The sequence below is a fragment of the Furipterus horrens genome, unplaced genomic scaffold, assembly GCF_987537825.1.
Source record: "Furipterus horrens unplaced genomic scaffold, mFurHor1.1.pri manual_scaffold_5, whole genome shotgun sequence".
Taxonomy (NCBI): domain Eukaryota; kingdom Metazoa; phylum Chordata; class Mammalia; order Chiroptera; family Furipteridae; genus Furipterus; species Furipterus horrens.
The window spans coordinates 11385814-11401221 of NW_028327175.1; the positions used below are offsets into that span (position 1 = coordinate 11385814).

The window sequence follows — 15408 nt, forward strand, 5'->3', positions numbered from 1 at the left end:
AGATGGGAATAGAAATTTCAGCATTAGCTCCTGTGTTAATATCCAGAAATCATGGAAATGGATGCATCATTCAGGGATGGACTGTGGATATAAAAGACTTGGTGCTGGGGCCTGCCAACATTTATAAGAGAAGGATTCAGCAAGATATCCTCAGAAGGAGAAGCCAGTGTGGAGGCCCAGAGTTTGTTTCATGGGAGCCCAGCCACAGAATATATTATCACTCAAAAAACAAACAAACAAACAAAAGAAACCAAAAAAAACCCAAAACAAAAAAATACTTTCTTTAGATAAGTGTCGTCGAATTTGATTTGCTAATTTATACAACTAAAAAGATATAATTTTATATCTATATGTTCAGGAAACATTATATTCTATTACAAAAGAATTATGAACAGAGTACATGTAGGACATGACCGTATAGCGGTTAATAGTGTAGCCTTCTCCTTGGCTATTGGAATGGACCTTGGAGTTTTACTGCACCCAGAGAAAGAACTACAGATCACTCCCAGCAGAACTACCCTTCTGTGGAGCTTTGGGGGAATTTTCACTGCCTGGGCCTCATCTGGATACTTCTCATAGGGATTGCTCATGTGTTGATTTCTGAACATCTTGTTCTAGGGTCTTCTATTTTTCAGAATCACTTTAAAATGCATTCTTTCTGACTTTGGATTTTTGCTCAGAAATTCAAGATTTATTACAGAATATTCTCTGAGTTAAAGAAAGATCTTTGACCCATTTGTTCCTCATAACCTGATAGGGGTCATTTCTAAACGAACAACAATATCACATACAACAAACACCGTGTTTAGATTTGACATTGGAAGATACATTGCCAAGTTATAGAAATCACACTCTACTCTTTGGTTTTCATTTCTTTTCCTCTGTGAGTCTTGAAGGAGATCTCTCTTCATCACTTCCTTGTACATACTCACACCTTTGGAGAATTATTTTAATATCCTAAGAGAAGAGATTCAAAGAGAAGTTACAAACATTTGTAAGTGATTTAGGATTAATGGTCATCTAATATATGACAGTGATTAAACAGTAAGTTGGTTTTTATTTTTTCCTTTGATAAAATTGTTCTCTATTTAGTTTGAATCCTGCCCTGTAACTTACTAGTTGTAGACTGGGAAAAGCTATCAAGGAGCTTGGAGCCTGCTTTTCCTCATCTAATAACAGAATTTTCATATTAGATTAAACAACATTTATAGAAGCAGTTATACAGAGTTTGGTACATAATAGATAACTCAAAAGATTATTTTCCTATTAGTAAAAAAAAAAAAAGCAGTATTCACCTTCTATTAAAGGAAAATTCTAATGCCAAGTTAATCATGTCTACAGATTTGTAGAATTTTGGAACAGCAGATTATTGAGGGGGTGGGGATTGACTCATTTCTTCATTTTTTTTTTTTTTTAACATATCAGGGTTAGAAGGATCTGTTTTAATTCATTTAAAATACCCAGCTTGCTTACATTTTAAATCACAGCTATTTATGAAACTAAACTTCAAATGCTATCACAATGCAGAAGGGGTACAAACACATGTGGGAAATGTAGAATTATGTTTATGTGGTTTTCTCCAAAATTTAGGGAAGTGATTTAAGGATATGAGTTTCTTTCCTTCAGAGCTGAGTTCCAAAGGTTTCAGTTTGACTGTGGCTATTTCACTCACGAAGACATGAGCTAGTTCGGCCGAGTGACACACACTGCTGACACCAGACACTGCCAGGAATCACAGTGAATCATTCCCTTGGGGGAACTTTTCTGTGAAAACACAGATCTTCTACAGTCAAAGGCCAGTACTGAGTAAACTACATGAAAAAGAAAGGCTGCTCACTACAGCTGGTCCTACCCACAGCAACTCTGAACAGCACATCTTCTTTGACTAGTAAGTACGCTGGCAAGACCTCATGTTACTGACTGTCAACTTGGAGATTAAGGATCAGGCTGACCTGGGATTATCTCACACTCCGTAGCATGGGGAGAACTAGAAACCACAGGTATTTAAACCAACCTTGGCTAAGTTTAGAGCTGCAATCACGGGCCACAGGCTTCAGGGGCAGTTAATTGACGACAGCTTGGTTGAGAGAGCCTGGAAACACTTGACAGAGGTGCTTTGAAAATAAAGCACGAGAGCAGCCATCGTATCCATATATTTTGTTATAAAGAAACAGGAGAAGGTTGGAGCATATTTTAAAATCAGATACCTTGCAGACAAAACAGGACGAAAGTGTCTTCAAATCACACATATTTTATAGGTATTTTGTCCTCATGGAATTCAATCTTTACAGAAATTTTCCTGTAACATTCTGACTTTAACACTCAAAGGTTATCTCTTATTGAATGGAAACCTTAATTTTAAGGCAATATACTCAATTTAGAGGTTTGCTAAGCAAAGTTTCATTTACTTAGCATGCATTCAGTATAAAAAACTACATTTGTTAGGCTGGTGTAGAAAACCGTGTGTTCATTTGCATTTGTAAATATATTTGTCATAGGAAATTAATTGACTTTACTCTCTAGTAACCAAGTTCCAGTGTTCTCATCCATCTTGCCTCATTTAACCAATGCATTTTCTTAATAATTTAGGAACACCACTTGGAAATAAGTTTTTGTATCAGGTATATGAAAGTAGAAGTTAAATAAGTGACTTTAATTGAATATCTGTAAAATCCAACATAAAAGCTGAACATCCCACACAAGGTATTTCCCACATGAGTCTTCCTGGGGCTTTGGTTTGAACCTTTTGTCACCACGGAGCTGCTCTGGGGACAGCTTTCTTTCTTTCCAAGAGCAGACGCTAAATTCAAGAGATGACACGCCAGTTTATGAATTCTTCCACAAATAATGGTACACACCCCAGAAATATGTCCTGTGCACTGCAGCTACCAACCTACCACTAAGAATAATAGTAATAATAATATCTAAAATTTATTGAGTGATTTATACCTGCCAAGCACTTTTATATGTGTTAAGTGATTTGATAGTTAACCCTGTTTTACAGATGGGGAAACCAAGGCACCAGGGGCTCACTTGCCTGAGATCACGCAGCTTGTGGGTGTGAATCTAATAATCAGTGTGGTCCCGGGCCCTCCCTCCTAACCACAAAGCCAGACCACCCCTTAGCAGGGGCAAAAATAAATCATATGAAAATAATTATGCATACTCAGCTTTTTTAAATATGTATTTTAAAAATGTTCCCACTCCCAGACATGAGCTTTATAAACAGAGCTGTTAGGCAACCACCTTCACGTCCCACTGTTTATGACAGCAAACAACTTCTAACCTGAAAAACCACACTCTAGCTTTTGCTCTGCTTATCTTGAGAGATCTTCAAATAACATCGCTGTGGTTAAAGTTCATTTTAAAATGTGATCTATTTACTTGTACATGGATATCTGGAGCAAAAAATGATGACAAGTGCCTGAGTCTTCAGAGATTCTTTTTTCTCTCTCTCTCTCTCTTTCTGTCTTCTCTTTTTTTGGCTCAGAATGAAGCCTTTTCAGGTCACAGGCTCAACTCCCAGTCGGTTCACAATCCCGAATGAGTCCTGACTATGGCGGTTCACTCTCCTCTCTTTAGATCCCTCAGTGGAGCAACAGGGAGGAGATGTGAAGGTCAAGGAGAAGGGGGAGTTGAAGATGCTGACTCAGCAGAATCACTCTGGCCATGGAGGAATGAGACCGAATGGACTGACTGACTGGCAGGCAGACAAACTCTCTCATTGCTACTAGAGTGTCAGGCCATGCTGGTCCTATGGAAATGGGTCCCTGGAGTCAGACACCCTCAGCCAGGGAAGATTGGAGAACATGTGGAGGCAGTGTAGGGGGTCAATAGGTCAAGGTGCTCCTGGGACACAGTGGGTAGTGGCCCCAGATGCTGACTATCCTGCCCCACTGGAGACAGCCCTGTGAAGAGTGGAGCTGCGTCAGCAGGACTTTGGTGGAGGTGTGCTGCAAGCTGGTAAAACTCCTTCCAAAATGAGGGAAGTACACAAATTAGAAAGAGCCTTGTGGACTCCTGCTTGCCTGGAGTCAGGACATCTGTCCAGGTGGCTGGCTCCCCAAGGCAGTGGGCTGTGTTCTTTTCTCAGGAAAATGACAGAATCTTCTCTGCACATTAATCCTATTTAGTCATCCTGGCCAGAGTAAGGATGATACCAAATACACTCCTACTTCTTCTTGGCAACGTAAGATGAATCCTGTTATTCATAATCCCAAGGGATTTTGAAAACTACTTTTCTGGTTTGAAATAAAAGGGCTGGTCCCTGAAACATGGAACAGAATGCACAGGATGAAATGCAGTCTAAAGTGATGGGCTTCGGGGACCCACAATATGAGGTTTGTCAAGAGGAAAGAAAAAGGGGACAGATCCCCACAGTTGGTGGCTCCTCAGCCTGCATGTGACACTCACTCACCTGCCTCTCACCACCCTTTGTCCTGTGCTGATGTGCTCTGTCCTCACTAATTCCAGGGTTGTACTGACTTATGCTGCCTCATCCAAAGTGGGGAAGAAACCTAGTCTTTATTAATGGAAGTATAAAGTATAATATGCTAAAAAGGAACATGTAACATGCTAGTTCCAGTGCAACAGTAAATGTTTGCGGAATGTGTGAATCCAATAGCTTGGAATAGCTGCCAACTATGTTTTTATATATTTCACACCTACTTAAATCAAGAGACACAAATTAGTTTTAAAAGAGTCCTGTTAAACGTAGAGACCTAAGGATATGTATGACATGGCTAAGAGACAAAGAAACACTTAAGGATAAAGAAATTAATTCAGTAGGAGGGAGTGGAGTAGACAGGAAGATGTTGAGAAGAACTATATGCACAACCAATGGGCATAGACTAAGGGGGGGGGACAACTAGAGGAAGTGGGGTCTCAGGGTGGAGGGGAGCAGAGGGAAAAGAAATTGGGACAACTGTAACAGCATAATCAATAAAAAAAAAAAAACAACCTAATACCATTTCATAACCTTGCTCAGAGGCCTATCCATTCTTAAAGAGTCAGCTTCTAGCGCGCGCGCTCGCACACACACACACACACACACACAGACACACAAGCCCTATGTTTTGAATTCCTATAATTACGTGCTTGGGTGGTTTACCTTGTATCATTCTTACATAATTCCTGCATGAAAAAATTCTCCTGCAAATAGAAGCGAATTGCTTGAGAGCAGCTACCGAGTTTGGTTCTCATTATTGTCGCCCATGGATCTTTATTATTAGTGGCATCAGTTGTGAGTGCTCGGTATTGACCAGTGATCATAACAGCTACCATTTCTGTAGCACTGGCCATTTGTCAGATACCGTGGCAAGTGCTTTAGATGCATAAGTTCATTTAATTCTCACCAAAACTCTCTCAATAGCAATGGCTATTGTCTCCATTGAACAGAAGAGAGAGCCAGGATCAGGAGAAAGTTAAAGTCAGGTACCTTGGGAGTGGCAGACCCAAGAGTCAGTCCATTGTCTTTCTGACTCCAGAGCTTGTGTTCTTAAAAGCTATAATCATATTCTTCTACTAGAAGTGCTTAGAGTATGTTAGCTTATTAGAAATTAATTTCAATTATTATTACTATGTGTAATAAAATTGGTATAGAAAAGGATCACCAATTTAGAACAAACAAATCCAGACGCGAAGATACTTAACTCTAGCTAGTCTCATTTCCAGGCATAGGTAGTTATGACTGGGAAGCCAAGAGAAACGCATCTCATACCACCTGTAGTTTATCAAAGTGAAAGTGTTTTTATCTTAAACTCATCAAACACTTTCTAGCCTAATGAACAACTCTCAGGAGGGAGAACCGTATGCCATTGAACTGGCATGTGCAATGGTTATAACAACTTGCCACACTCCGCCTTCCTGAGCCCTTGCCATTGGAGACCTGGGACTGGCCACGGGGAGGTACATTGAGCAAGTGGAGTTGAAACTTGCTTGGTTACTGAGTGAGTTCTGAGGTTCAGTTCTTCCTTTTATCCTTCCTTCCTTCTGCTGAGTTATCCAGTCTTTATGGGTCTGGTCCTCAGTTTCCCCATCTTGAGGACTGTTTCCCTGCCGAAACTGGCACCCAAGCATTCTGTCACCATAAGCACTGCCCCCATAAGAACTACTTAGACAATGTGTACCATGCATATGGCAGCGCTTGCCTGGAGATCATGGTCTGCTCAGTCCTCTTTGGCAAGGGAGATTTTATTCTTCACACTTTTCAGGCATAAGCTAAGGTCATTAAGATGGCTGAAGTGATCCAGAACACTAATACTGCCACCCACCTGACTTTAATTATCTATCTCCAGCCTTCCATTGTAGATGCAAGGTAGCCCCATAGTACTGAGAGTACTACCCCTAGTATTTCTAGTACTATCCATCGTACTGAGAGTACCACCCCTAGTATTTCTGGTACTATCCATAATACTGAGAGTACTACCCCTAGTATTTTTAGTACTATCTACAGTACTGAGAGTATCCCTAGTACCGATAACTATCTCTACTGTGCCTGACCTTGCTGCCCTTGGGTGCTGCAGGCTGGCCTATCTGATCTGATGCTATTACCAGCTTAGCTTCCCCAGAACCTGTTCTGACTGAGCCCAGCTTCTTCCCCCTTTCTGCTAGTCCACATTTGAAATGTTCCACTCTGCGCTGAACCTGAGCTCAGTCAAATCAGGATGGCTTTGGGTAATACTCACAGGAAGTTTATAGTCTGGATAACTTGAAATCAGGTCTTGAATAAAAGGATGTTTCAGAAGGACAGCAACTTCCATTGGCTTCAGATTCTTGGCACCCAGGTCCTGAAATACTTTTATGAAGTTCTTTAAAAAAAAAACAAAAAAGAAAAAGAAATTCATTAACTTTATGATTCTGCAAATGTTAAAAATAGGTTCTTACTTAATAAAGGAATTCCATAAAGATATGCTCAAACTTGGGGCAACTTTTCTTAGGTCTAGGTTGCCCCTTTTACCAAGTCTAACCAACCTCTGAGTAGATGCTCTCCATCTTCAGGTGGCTTGCCAACCGGTTGGCGTCTTGGGCTTCATTTCCTCCTCGGAACACTTTGAGCAGTGTTTCCAGAGAAATCTTTTCAGTGTTGGCATTTTCAGGAATTTCTTCTTCCTTTCCCTCCCTTTCCTCTCTTAATTCCCTTTCCTCACTTATAAAGTTTTCCTCGGTTCCAGGCCACTCCTGAATTGGGCTCATGTCAGTAAAGGAGTAGGTCTGCACACATAAATGAAAAGAGCATGAAGTTAGACTGAAGTCTTGCCAGTAATGAGACATTTAAACAAGGTCCATTTTGCCACGCACTTTTTGTGCCGTGAAATGATGGTGCTTGCCACAAACTAGCTGAACAAAATCTGGAAGAGATTTTACTTGCTGGGCTGGAAATCACTTCAAAATCTTAGACCAATCCTGCTGGTAGTTTACAGAGGCCTCAGTGTGGGGTGTGCCATACTCAGCTCTGTACATGCTTTGGCTCACTGCCAGGTGCATCGTATTTCTGAACAAATGAACACCAGAATGAATTCCTGTAACTGGTGTCAGATTTCCCATTGCTGTAGATTTTTAACAGGATTTGCTTGAGAAATTGACTGCAGATCATGGCAAATTCATTTCTCGAGTTTGATAGATTCTAAGTAAAATGAACATTTGTTTGGATACTGGAGGTTAAACCTGAGTAAATATCCAGAGGCAAAATAGAAAACCAACTGAATACAGAAAGTCAGGTTGGTATTCTTACTGCTTCTCTTTGAAACCTGGCCAAGAGCCATGAATTCAGGCACTGACATTCTGAGTATGGCAAAGAGCACGTTGTTTCTGCAGTGAATTATTATGTATCAAAAGCCTGACAAATACGCCTACTCTTTGACCCAGCAATTATAGATCTAGGAATCTATCTAATGAAATATTCATGTGCACAAAGTCTTTTGTATGTGGATGTTTCATGCAACGTTATTTACAGAAAACACAGAAAACCCACAATTCAAGAATAGAAAAATGGCTACAAATTACCGGATATTTCTGTGATGGAAGACTATACTGCCATGAAAATCTTGGTTTAGAATTCAAATATCTAGTGACATGAAAAAACATTCAGAGGAAGTGCATAAGAAGGACAGAACACAAAGTGATAAGGACACTAGGCTCTTCATTTTCTTATGTATCTATACTTATTAATGAAAAAAGAAACATACATTAAAGAGTTAACAGTGGTCACTTCTGGTTAATGGAATAGGGGAATCTCTTTTTCACTTTATTTTATATTTTCCAAATCCTCTACAGTGGAATTGTATTTACTGTAATAAATGTGTGCGCGCATATGTGTGTGTGTTTCTGACAATGAGGTCATTAGTATTTGGTGATTTGCTGTAGAAAAATGGGAATTACCAAAATGTTGACTGGCCTGATGTCAGAGAACACCTGAGTGTTGATTCTCCTTTACCTCAAGGAAGGAGAAGTACTAATTTAGGCTTAAAATAAGAGAAGGGTACCAATGCCTTTAAATATTCAATTCAGGGGAAGCATTAAGTGCATAGATCATACATGTTCTTTCCCAGTAGTTACTTAAGTCCCATGTATATAAAGACTATGACACAGCCCCAAATTAAACCTCTGGCAGCCCTATCTTCATTATACTCTAGGAAATGCAATGAAGATGAGTTGCATTTTCTCTAGCTTTGTGTGGGTTTCTGTATCCTTTGGTAAATTGGAAATTAAACCTGAGAGAGAGAGAGAGAGAGAGAGAGAGAGAGAGAGAGAGAGAGAAAGAGTGCTCCATCAGGTGAAGATTTTGAAATTAAGTATATTTATCAACCTACCTATCTATCCGTCCATCCTCTTCCTCATTTTAAACAACTAAAATGCTACATGGCAGAAATGTGGAATTGGCCTTTTTGTCTCCACCTAGGCAGCTTGGGGAACATCACACTGGCTACCCATCAATAATTTCCCAGGACAATACATTTACTATAGTGAAATGAACATAGTCGAGGTGTAAAGCCACTTGCTGAGTGAGTGGAGAATGAATAGATTTCTATTCTGATGCAGCAAAGACGCTGCGTGGACACATAAAGACAGCCTATGGGGGGAGCAAATGACTAGTCAGGCTACATGAGCAGGTGACAGCAAAGGTAAAGGAAGGATGAACCTGGTCTCTCTGCACTGGTTCCACGGGAAGGGACCAACCTTTCAAAGGTCTGGCATAATCATCATGGGATAAGTGAGTTTTTTATTTTAGCTAAAAGGTAACAACTTGAACATTTGAAATCTTAGTGAAGAAGCCTTAACTTACTAATATTAGAAGATGCTTTTTAAGTTTTTTCTATTTTTGCTCCCTAAGGGGCTGGGACAGCATAGAATTAACGAGTGGTTCAGAGGGAGGGGAGCGGGGCTGAGGTTGGGACCAGGGAGCAGCCGGAGAAGGGCGTTTTCTCCTAACAGGCATCACGAAAAGGCCACGATTGGGAAGGTAAGTGTGTGATCAAAACCAGGGATGCCAGGTGGGAGAAGGGCCAGTGCTTCCGAATGAGCAATTATTAGGGGCATCAGAATTCTGTGAGTCCTGTTATCATCCGATTGTGGCAACTAGCGACACCTGGGTCGCGCTCGCTCACCCTCCGAGGCGGCCCTTGAGGACTCCTGACAGATGCGTCTCCGTGCCCTGGGAATGGCACCTGAGCATGCATGTCTATGTTCAATCAGTTCAGTGCCCCCATCTCAGAGGCAAAACAAGTCACTAACAGGACTGATGTGGGTAAAGCGTCAGAGCAAAAGGGAATAAAAATTCATGTGTTTCAAACCCCAGGATCTCCGATGCTCTGCCGAGATGCTTTAAGAAGACTTTCAAAAGGTGGGAGATTCGAGCTCACAAATTACTTACTCCCAACGTTGTGACCCCATACCACATGGGTCAGAAAACCATTTCCCCAAATGGCAACGCATTGCAGGTTTCACGGGGACTAGTGCATGCTCGTTCATGTTTTGCTCTTTCAAGTTACCCGAGAAGAACTGGATTAAACAGGAGGCCTGTGCCACATTGAGCAGAACAGCCCGCGTCTCAGAAACAGAGTGGGAAAGCCTGAAATATTGGGAGAGATTTCTAGTTGTTTATGTAGAAAGCAAAAGCAGAGAGCTGATTCACTGCCTGGGGAATGAATACGGACCCCTTGGGGGTGTTATTTCTGAGCAGGCTCATTATGGCTTCCTGGGATGAGGTTGCCCAGGAAACTAGAACACAGCTGGAAAGGGCAGAGAAACAGGGCAGCGTAATTGGAGGCAGGATGGCAGGACCAGGTGTGAGCAAGAACGAGGGAGGTGGGTGGATCCTGTATGTCTGAAGCTCCTAGGATTCACTCCAGACCGCAAAGAGGCTCGCACGTGTGTGTGGGACACACGCATTCCACCCCCTACCTCTCACGGGTTCACTCTGTTGTTCAGTGGCTGTGGGTCCCTTGGGCTTTCACAGGGCTCGGAGAGAAGCACTCCTGCGTGGGGAGCAGTAGCTGACTCCGCATTAGTGATTCAGGGGTGGAAGGGATCAGCTCCCTGGACCAGCTGCCTCGGCTGCTCCCCACCAAGGCAGCTGTCTGTTGCTGTGGCAACAATTCCAGGGCAGGCTTCCCTTTTCCTGGTCTTTCTGGCTCGTTGCAGCCGCCTGGAACCTGTTTTTGCCTCTGCCTGGAATGTTCTGCTCTCCTCTGCTTTACCTTGGAGACTAGAGCCTATCCTTCCCTCCTCCCTTCCTCCCTGCTTTCCTGCCATGTTTACAAACATTAGTCGAACACTTGTCATGTGGCAGCTCCTTTGGGCTAACAGTCGTCCCCAACTCAAGGTAGAAATAACTTCGCAGTGGGATTCAATAGATAAGCGAACCCCTTACTGCAATAGCTAGTTCTCCTTTCCGCCTCTTGTGCTCCCCTGCAGCCTGGTCTCTAAACAGCAGCCAGAGAGATCTCACGGGTCGTCAGTCAGACGGCTGCGCTCCAACGACTTCTCATCTCATCCCTCCACAGGGTGCGGACCCTGAGCTCTCCCCGCATCACTTCCCCTCTGACCCCTCCTCCGGCTCGTTCCTCCGACCACAATGGCTGACTGGCTCTCTGTTCCTTGAAATACACCAGGCAGGACCCCACCCTAGGGCTTTTGCGTTTACTGCGGTCTTCGCTGGAAATGCTCTTCCCCCAGAGATCGGCAGAGTCCCTCACCTTTCCCAGGCCTCCGTTTATATGTCTCTCCACAGAGACGCCTACGTGGGCAGCACACTCAGCCTGTGTCTGGCCTTGTCGGGCCCTGATGGGGGGCTGGGGGGAGGGACAGCCTGCGCATCTGCTCAGGGACACAATTTAAGGTTGTTTCTAAGAGAGTTCCGTCTTCCCAGATGTGAAAGCTGTCACAGGAATCTCCCATCCCTGCCCTCCCCCCACCCCCAAGGGACCCGGCATACCCCATTTTGACAATATGTAGGAAAGGAAAAGAAGTGTAGCTAGGACATCTGAGAAATTTGGACTGGACAGCACCCCTCCCCTCTGAGTCTGTCAAGGAAGGACAGAAAGAAGCATTCCATCATGAGGGTCACAGCTCTGTCCCTGAAAGATCAGGGAAAGACTAAAAAATCATGTCAGTGGGCACCTAATAAGTATATTAATTACCCTGTTCTGGGGCTTTTTCACTTGAAAAAGCCAGAGAATGCCAACCCCCAGAAATCTAAGGGGAACATGAGTTCTTTGTCCTTGGATGCAGGTGGCTCAAAGTGCCTGTGGATTTCAGGTGGCTGGGCTTTGTCCTGAAACACTACCAGTGTTACATACATGTGGGGTGTGTCTAAGGCCTGAATTCATTTACATAGAATTTCCCTGAAGTGTGACAAAAAGATTAGGTTGATACCCAGTTCTTTCTCATTGATCAGGATTAGCACGTCATGCAAGAGAAAGGTTGTCCCGTACAGAGAACGCTTGGATTCCACCAAGGAACTTCGAGCAAATTTTGATTTTACTATAGAAGCATTTTTTTTTTTTTTTTTGGATGGCAGGTCCCAGTTCTTAATCCCATTGAGTAAGGCTTTACTGGAGACCTGGTATGTATATGTACAACATTGTGTTAGGTGTCCAAGAAAACAGGGAAATGAAAAGAACACAGTCTTTGCTGTCAGAAGTTTAGGGTCTCTGGCCGCCCCCCTCCAGAACCCGATGCCTGTCCATTTCTGGAACTCAGTTACCTCTTCTGCAGGAATAGTAGCCGTTTTGATTGGCCGGAAGATATGAGTCCCAATGGCCACACTGAGGGCCCTGTAGACCCCTTCCACAGGATTTGGGTGGCAAGCAAAATAAAGCAGCATCTGTGTGTAGTCAAGCAGGGGGGGATCCTTCTCACGGTCAGCAAATAGCCTAAAGAAAAACTGTCACACAAAAGAAATTTCAACCAAACATAAAATGTACGTACTCCGGTAGTTAGGGGATGGCTAGGCAATGAAGCCCTTCCTCCAGCAGCTTTAGAATAAGGTCACTTTCTGAGGACCGAATCAGTAAAACGAACATAACGAATGGTACTAAATGAAGAGTATGCTAAGTAGAAAAACAAACAAGCAAAAACAAAACATAAAAAAATAGGGCTTGAAATTCTAATGGTAAAGAAAACCATGTGCTCACCAATGATATTAACGTACTTAGGAAAGACTGTGCTGCTAAAGAGGGTGGGGCCAGCACGGAAAGCTGTGAAAGGGGACCGCAGGAGCAAGGACGCTGTCTGTCCTCAGTGCATCCCTCTCTCTGGGGGGTGGGGAGAGGGGAAGGAGACAATGCCTAAAGCCACCAGGACTCTAGCCATGAACATTCTTTAAGCTTCCCCACCTTGCTCGGAACTTCATAATACAGTTATGTGATGTCTTCCAGCGTGGGCTCACCTCCAGGGAGAGAGTGTGCTGAGTGTTGAGCATCAGTTTGTTTGGCAAGTCTCTCCCTCACTCTAAGGACTGACGGGACTGTCAGCTCCATGAACAGTGTTGTGTGCATTTGTGAGTGTGAGGAGCTAGGACTTGGGGACCTGACATCCTCTGGGGCCTTACAAAGATGAGGCCAAAGCCTGGACACATAGGTCACACCTAAAGCCAGCATGGTGCTGTTTGGGGAGGTGACTGGCTCTTCTCAAACACAAGCATACAGTGACCTGGAGAATCTTCTGAAAATGCAGATCCTAATGAGGTAGTGGTTCTGGAGCAGCCTAAGTTTCCGCAGGGTGAGCGAGCTCCTACGTGATTCCATTGCAGCTGGTCCTGGCTTGCACTTTGTGAAGCAAGTGCTTTGATCCCGCACTTTTCTCTATTACCAGCAACCCTCACAACTATGAGCAAATTTAACTAGACATACATGAAGTTAGAAGAAATTTCTGACATTTGACGAATCGGATAAAAATTTAAACAAAAATATCTGTCATAGATAAAATGCATGAAATCTGTTCTGCTAACAAAGCAAAACAGAACCCTAGGGGCTGATGTGTTCTGTAAGTTCATTCATTCAGCCCCCTTTTTATCACACATTTGCTGAGGGGCTGCTGTGAGCCAGGCACGGAGCTAGGCTGAGATGCTAAGGCACCTTCAGGTGTTTTCTAGGGGTCACGATCCAGCTGGTGGGTTCATCCAGGACCATGTGTTTTCTTTATCTTCTCACTTGCCTTTGAGTTACATCAGAGATTTCCAGCAAGTTTAGGAGTAGAGGAGGATGGACACTAACAGGTGAGGACATTGTCCTTGGGTGTTTAGCTCTCATTTCTTTTACGTGAATCACTGAATATTTGTAGTATTTCTACTGAATTGCTTGGATAAATTCTATTCAGATACAATACATGATTATTTCTGTTAACAAAGAAGCAGAATATGGTCTATTGAAAGAAGATGTGCAAAAATAAAATAAGTCAATATGCGGACACTTTCTGTAACTACACAGGCTTATTAAACCAATGAATTGGACATCCAAAGAACGTAAGTCTTGCTGTGTTCTTAAGATCATTTAAAATTAGGCGCAGTCTTTAGGACTTTCTATGTGCAATGTCATGTCATCTGCAAGTAATGACAGTTTCACTTCCTCCTTTCCAATTCGGATGCCTTTTACTTTTCTTCTTGTCTGACCACCGTGCCTGGGACTTCAGTACTGTGCTAAATAAGTGGTTAAAGTGGACATCCTATCTTGTTCCCAATCTTAAGGGAAACACTTTTAGTTTTTGCCCGTTGAGTATGATGTTGACTGTGGAATACTACACTGCCGTAAAACAGAAGGAAATATTACCTTTTCGACAGCATGGATGGACCTGGAGATTATTATGCTAAGTGAAATAAGCCAGTCAGAGAAAGACAAACACCATATGATCTCACTTGTATGTGGAATCTAATGAACACAATAAACTGATGAACAAATTAGAAACAGAGGCATCGATGCATGGAACAAACAGACGATTGTCAGAGGGGAGGGGAGTTGGCAGACTGGATGAAAGGAGGTGAAGGGATTAACAAAAAATATATGTACAAAACACAGAGACACAGACAATAGTGTGGTGATGGCCAGAGGGAAAGGGGCGTGGGGGCTGGGTAGAGGTGGGCAAAGGGGGAGGGGGCTGAATGGAGTTGGAGAGAGATCCTGCTTGGGGCACTGGGTGCACAGTGCAGTGTGCAGATGATGTTTTGTTGAAAACTTGAAACCTGTATGGTTTTGTGAACCAATGACACCCCAATAAATTCGACAAAAATAACACGATAAAAATTGTAGTAGGCAGAATTCTAAGGTAGCTTCAAAGGCTCCCCCCACCCTGGAGTATATAGGCATCCTGTATAATCCCCTCCCCTTGAGTACAGGTGGAACCTGTAAATGTGATGGGAAAGTCCTTCCCATGAGTAGGTTACCTTCTATGGCAAAGGTAAGGGATTTTGCAACAATTAAGGTTCTTAATCAGTTGATTCTGAATTACTCAAAAGGGAGCCTGTACTGGGCCTGACCTAATCAGGTGAGCACTTAAAAAAAAGAACCCAGGCCTTAAGGGAGATATTTGAAGCCGGAGAGATGCTCTCTTGCTGGCTTTGAAGAAACAAACTGCCAGGCTGTGGAGAGGGCCACGTGGCAGGGAACAGTGGGTAGCTTCTCACAGGGCACATGCCTGGCATGTCTCAACCCTGCAGCTGCAGAGATCTGAGTTCTGCCAACAACCCATCTTGGAAGCCAGTCTTGGCATCGGTCTTGGAATTGACCACAGATGTCATAACCCCACTGATTTCTTGATTTCAGCCCTGTGAGACCCTGAGCAAAGAACCCAGCTAAGCCATGCCTGGACTTCCGACTTAAAAAATTGCGAGACAATCGATAGGTATTGAGTAGTACTTGTTGAACAACTATAATGTGCTAGTCATGGACTGTTCTAGATGCTTAAAATGTATTC

General features: G+C 43.1%; 1 protein-coding gene across 1 annotated transcript in view; it reads right to left on the reverse strand.

Moving 5' to 3' along the window:
• Positions 1 to 737: 737 nt before the first annotated feature.
• Positions 738 to 15408, reverse strand: part of SPEF2 (sperm flagellar and cilia associated 2) — a 154156-nt gene continuing 139485 nt past the window's right edge. Inside the window, exons 33-36 of the mRNA XM_090276176.1 lie at positions 12206 to 12385; positions 6973 to 7212; positions 6687 to 6809; positions 738 to 957 (exon numbers count right to left, since the gene is read on the reverse strand). Of these exons, the coding sequence (XP_090132302.1) occupies positions 868 to 957; positions 6687 to 6809; positions 6973 to 7212; positions 12206 to 12385 (633 nt within the window). The 3' untranslated portion in view covers positions 738 to 867. The remainder of the gene's footprint in view (positions 958 to 6686; positions 6810 to 6972; positions 7213 to 12205; positions 12386 to 15408) is intronic.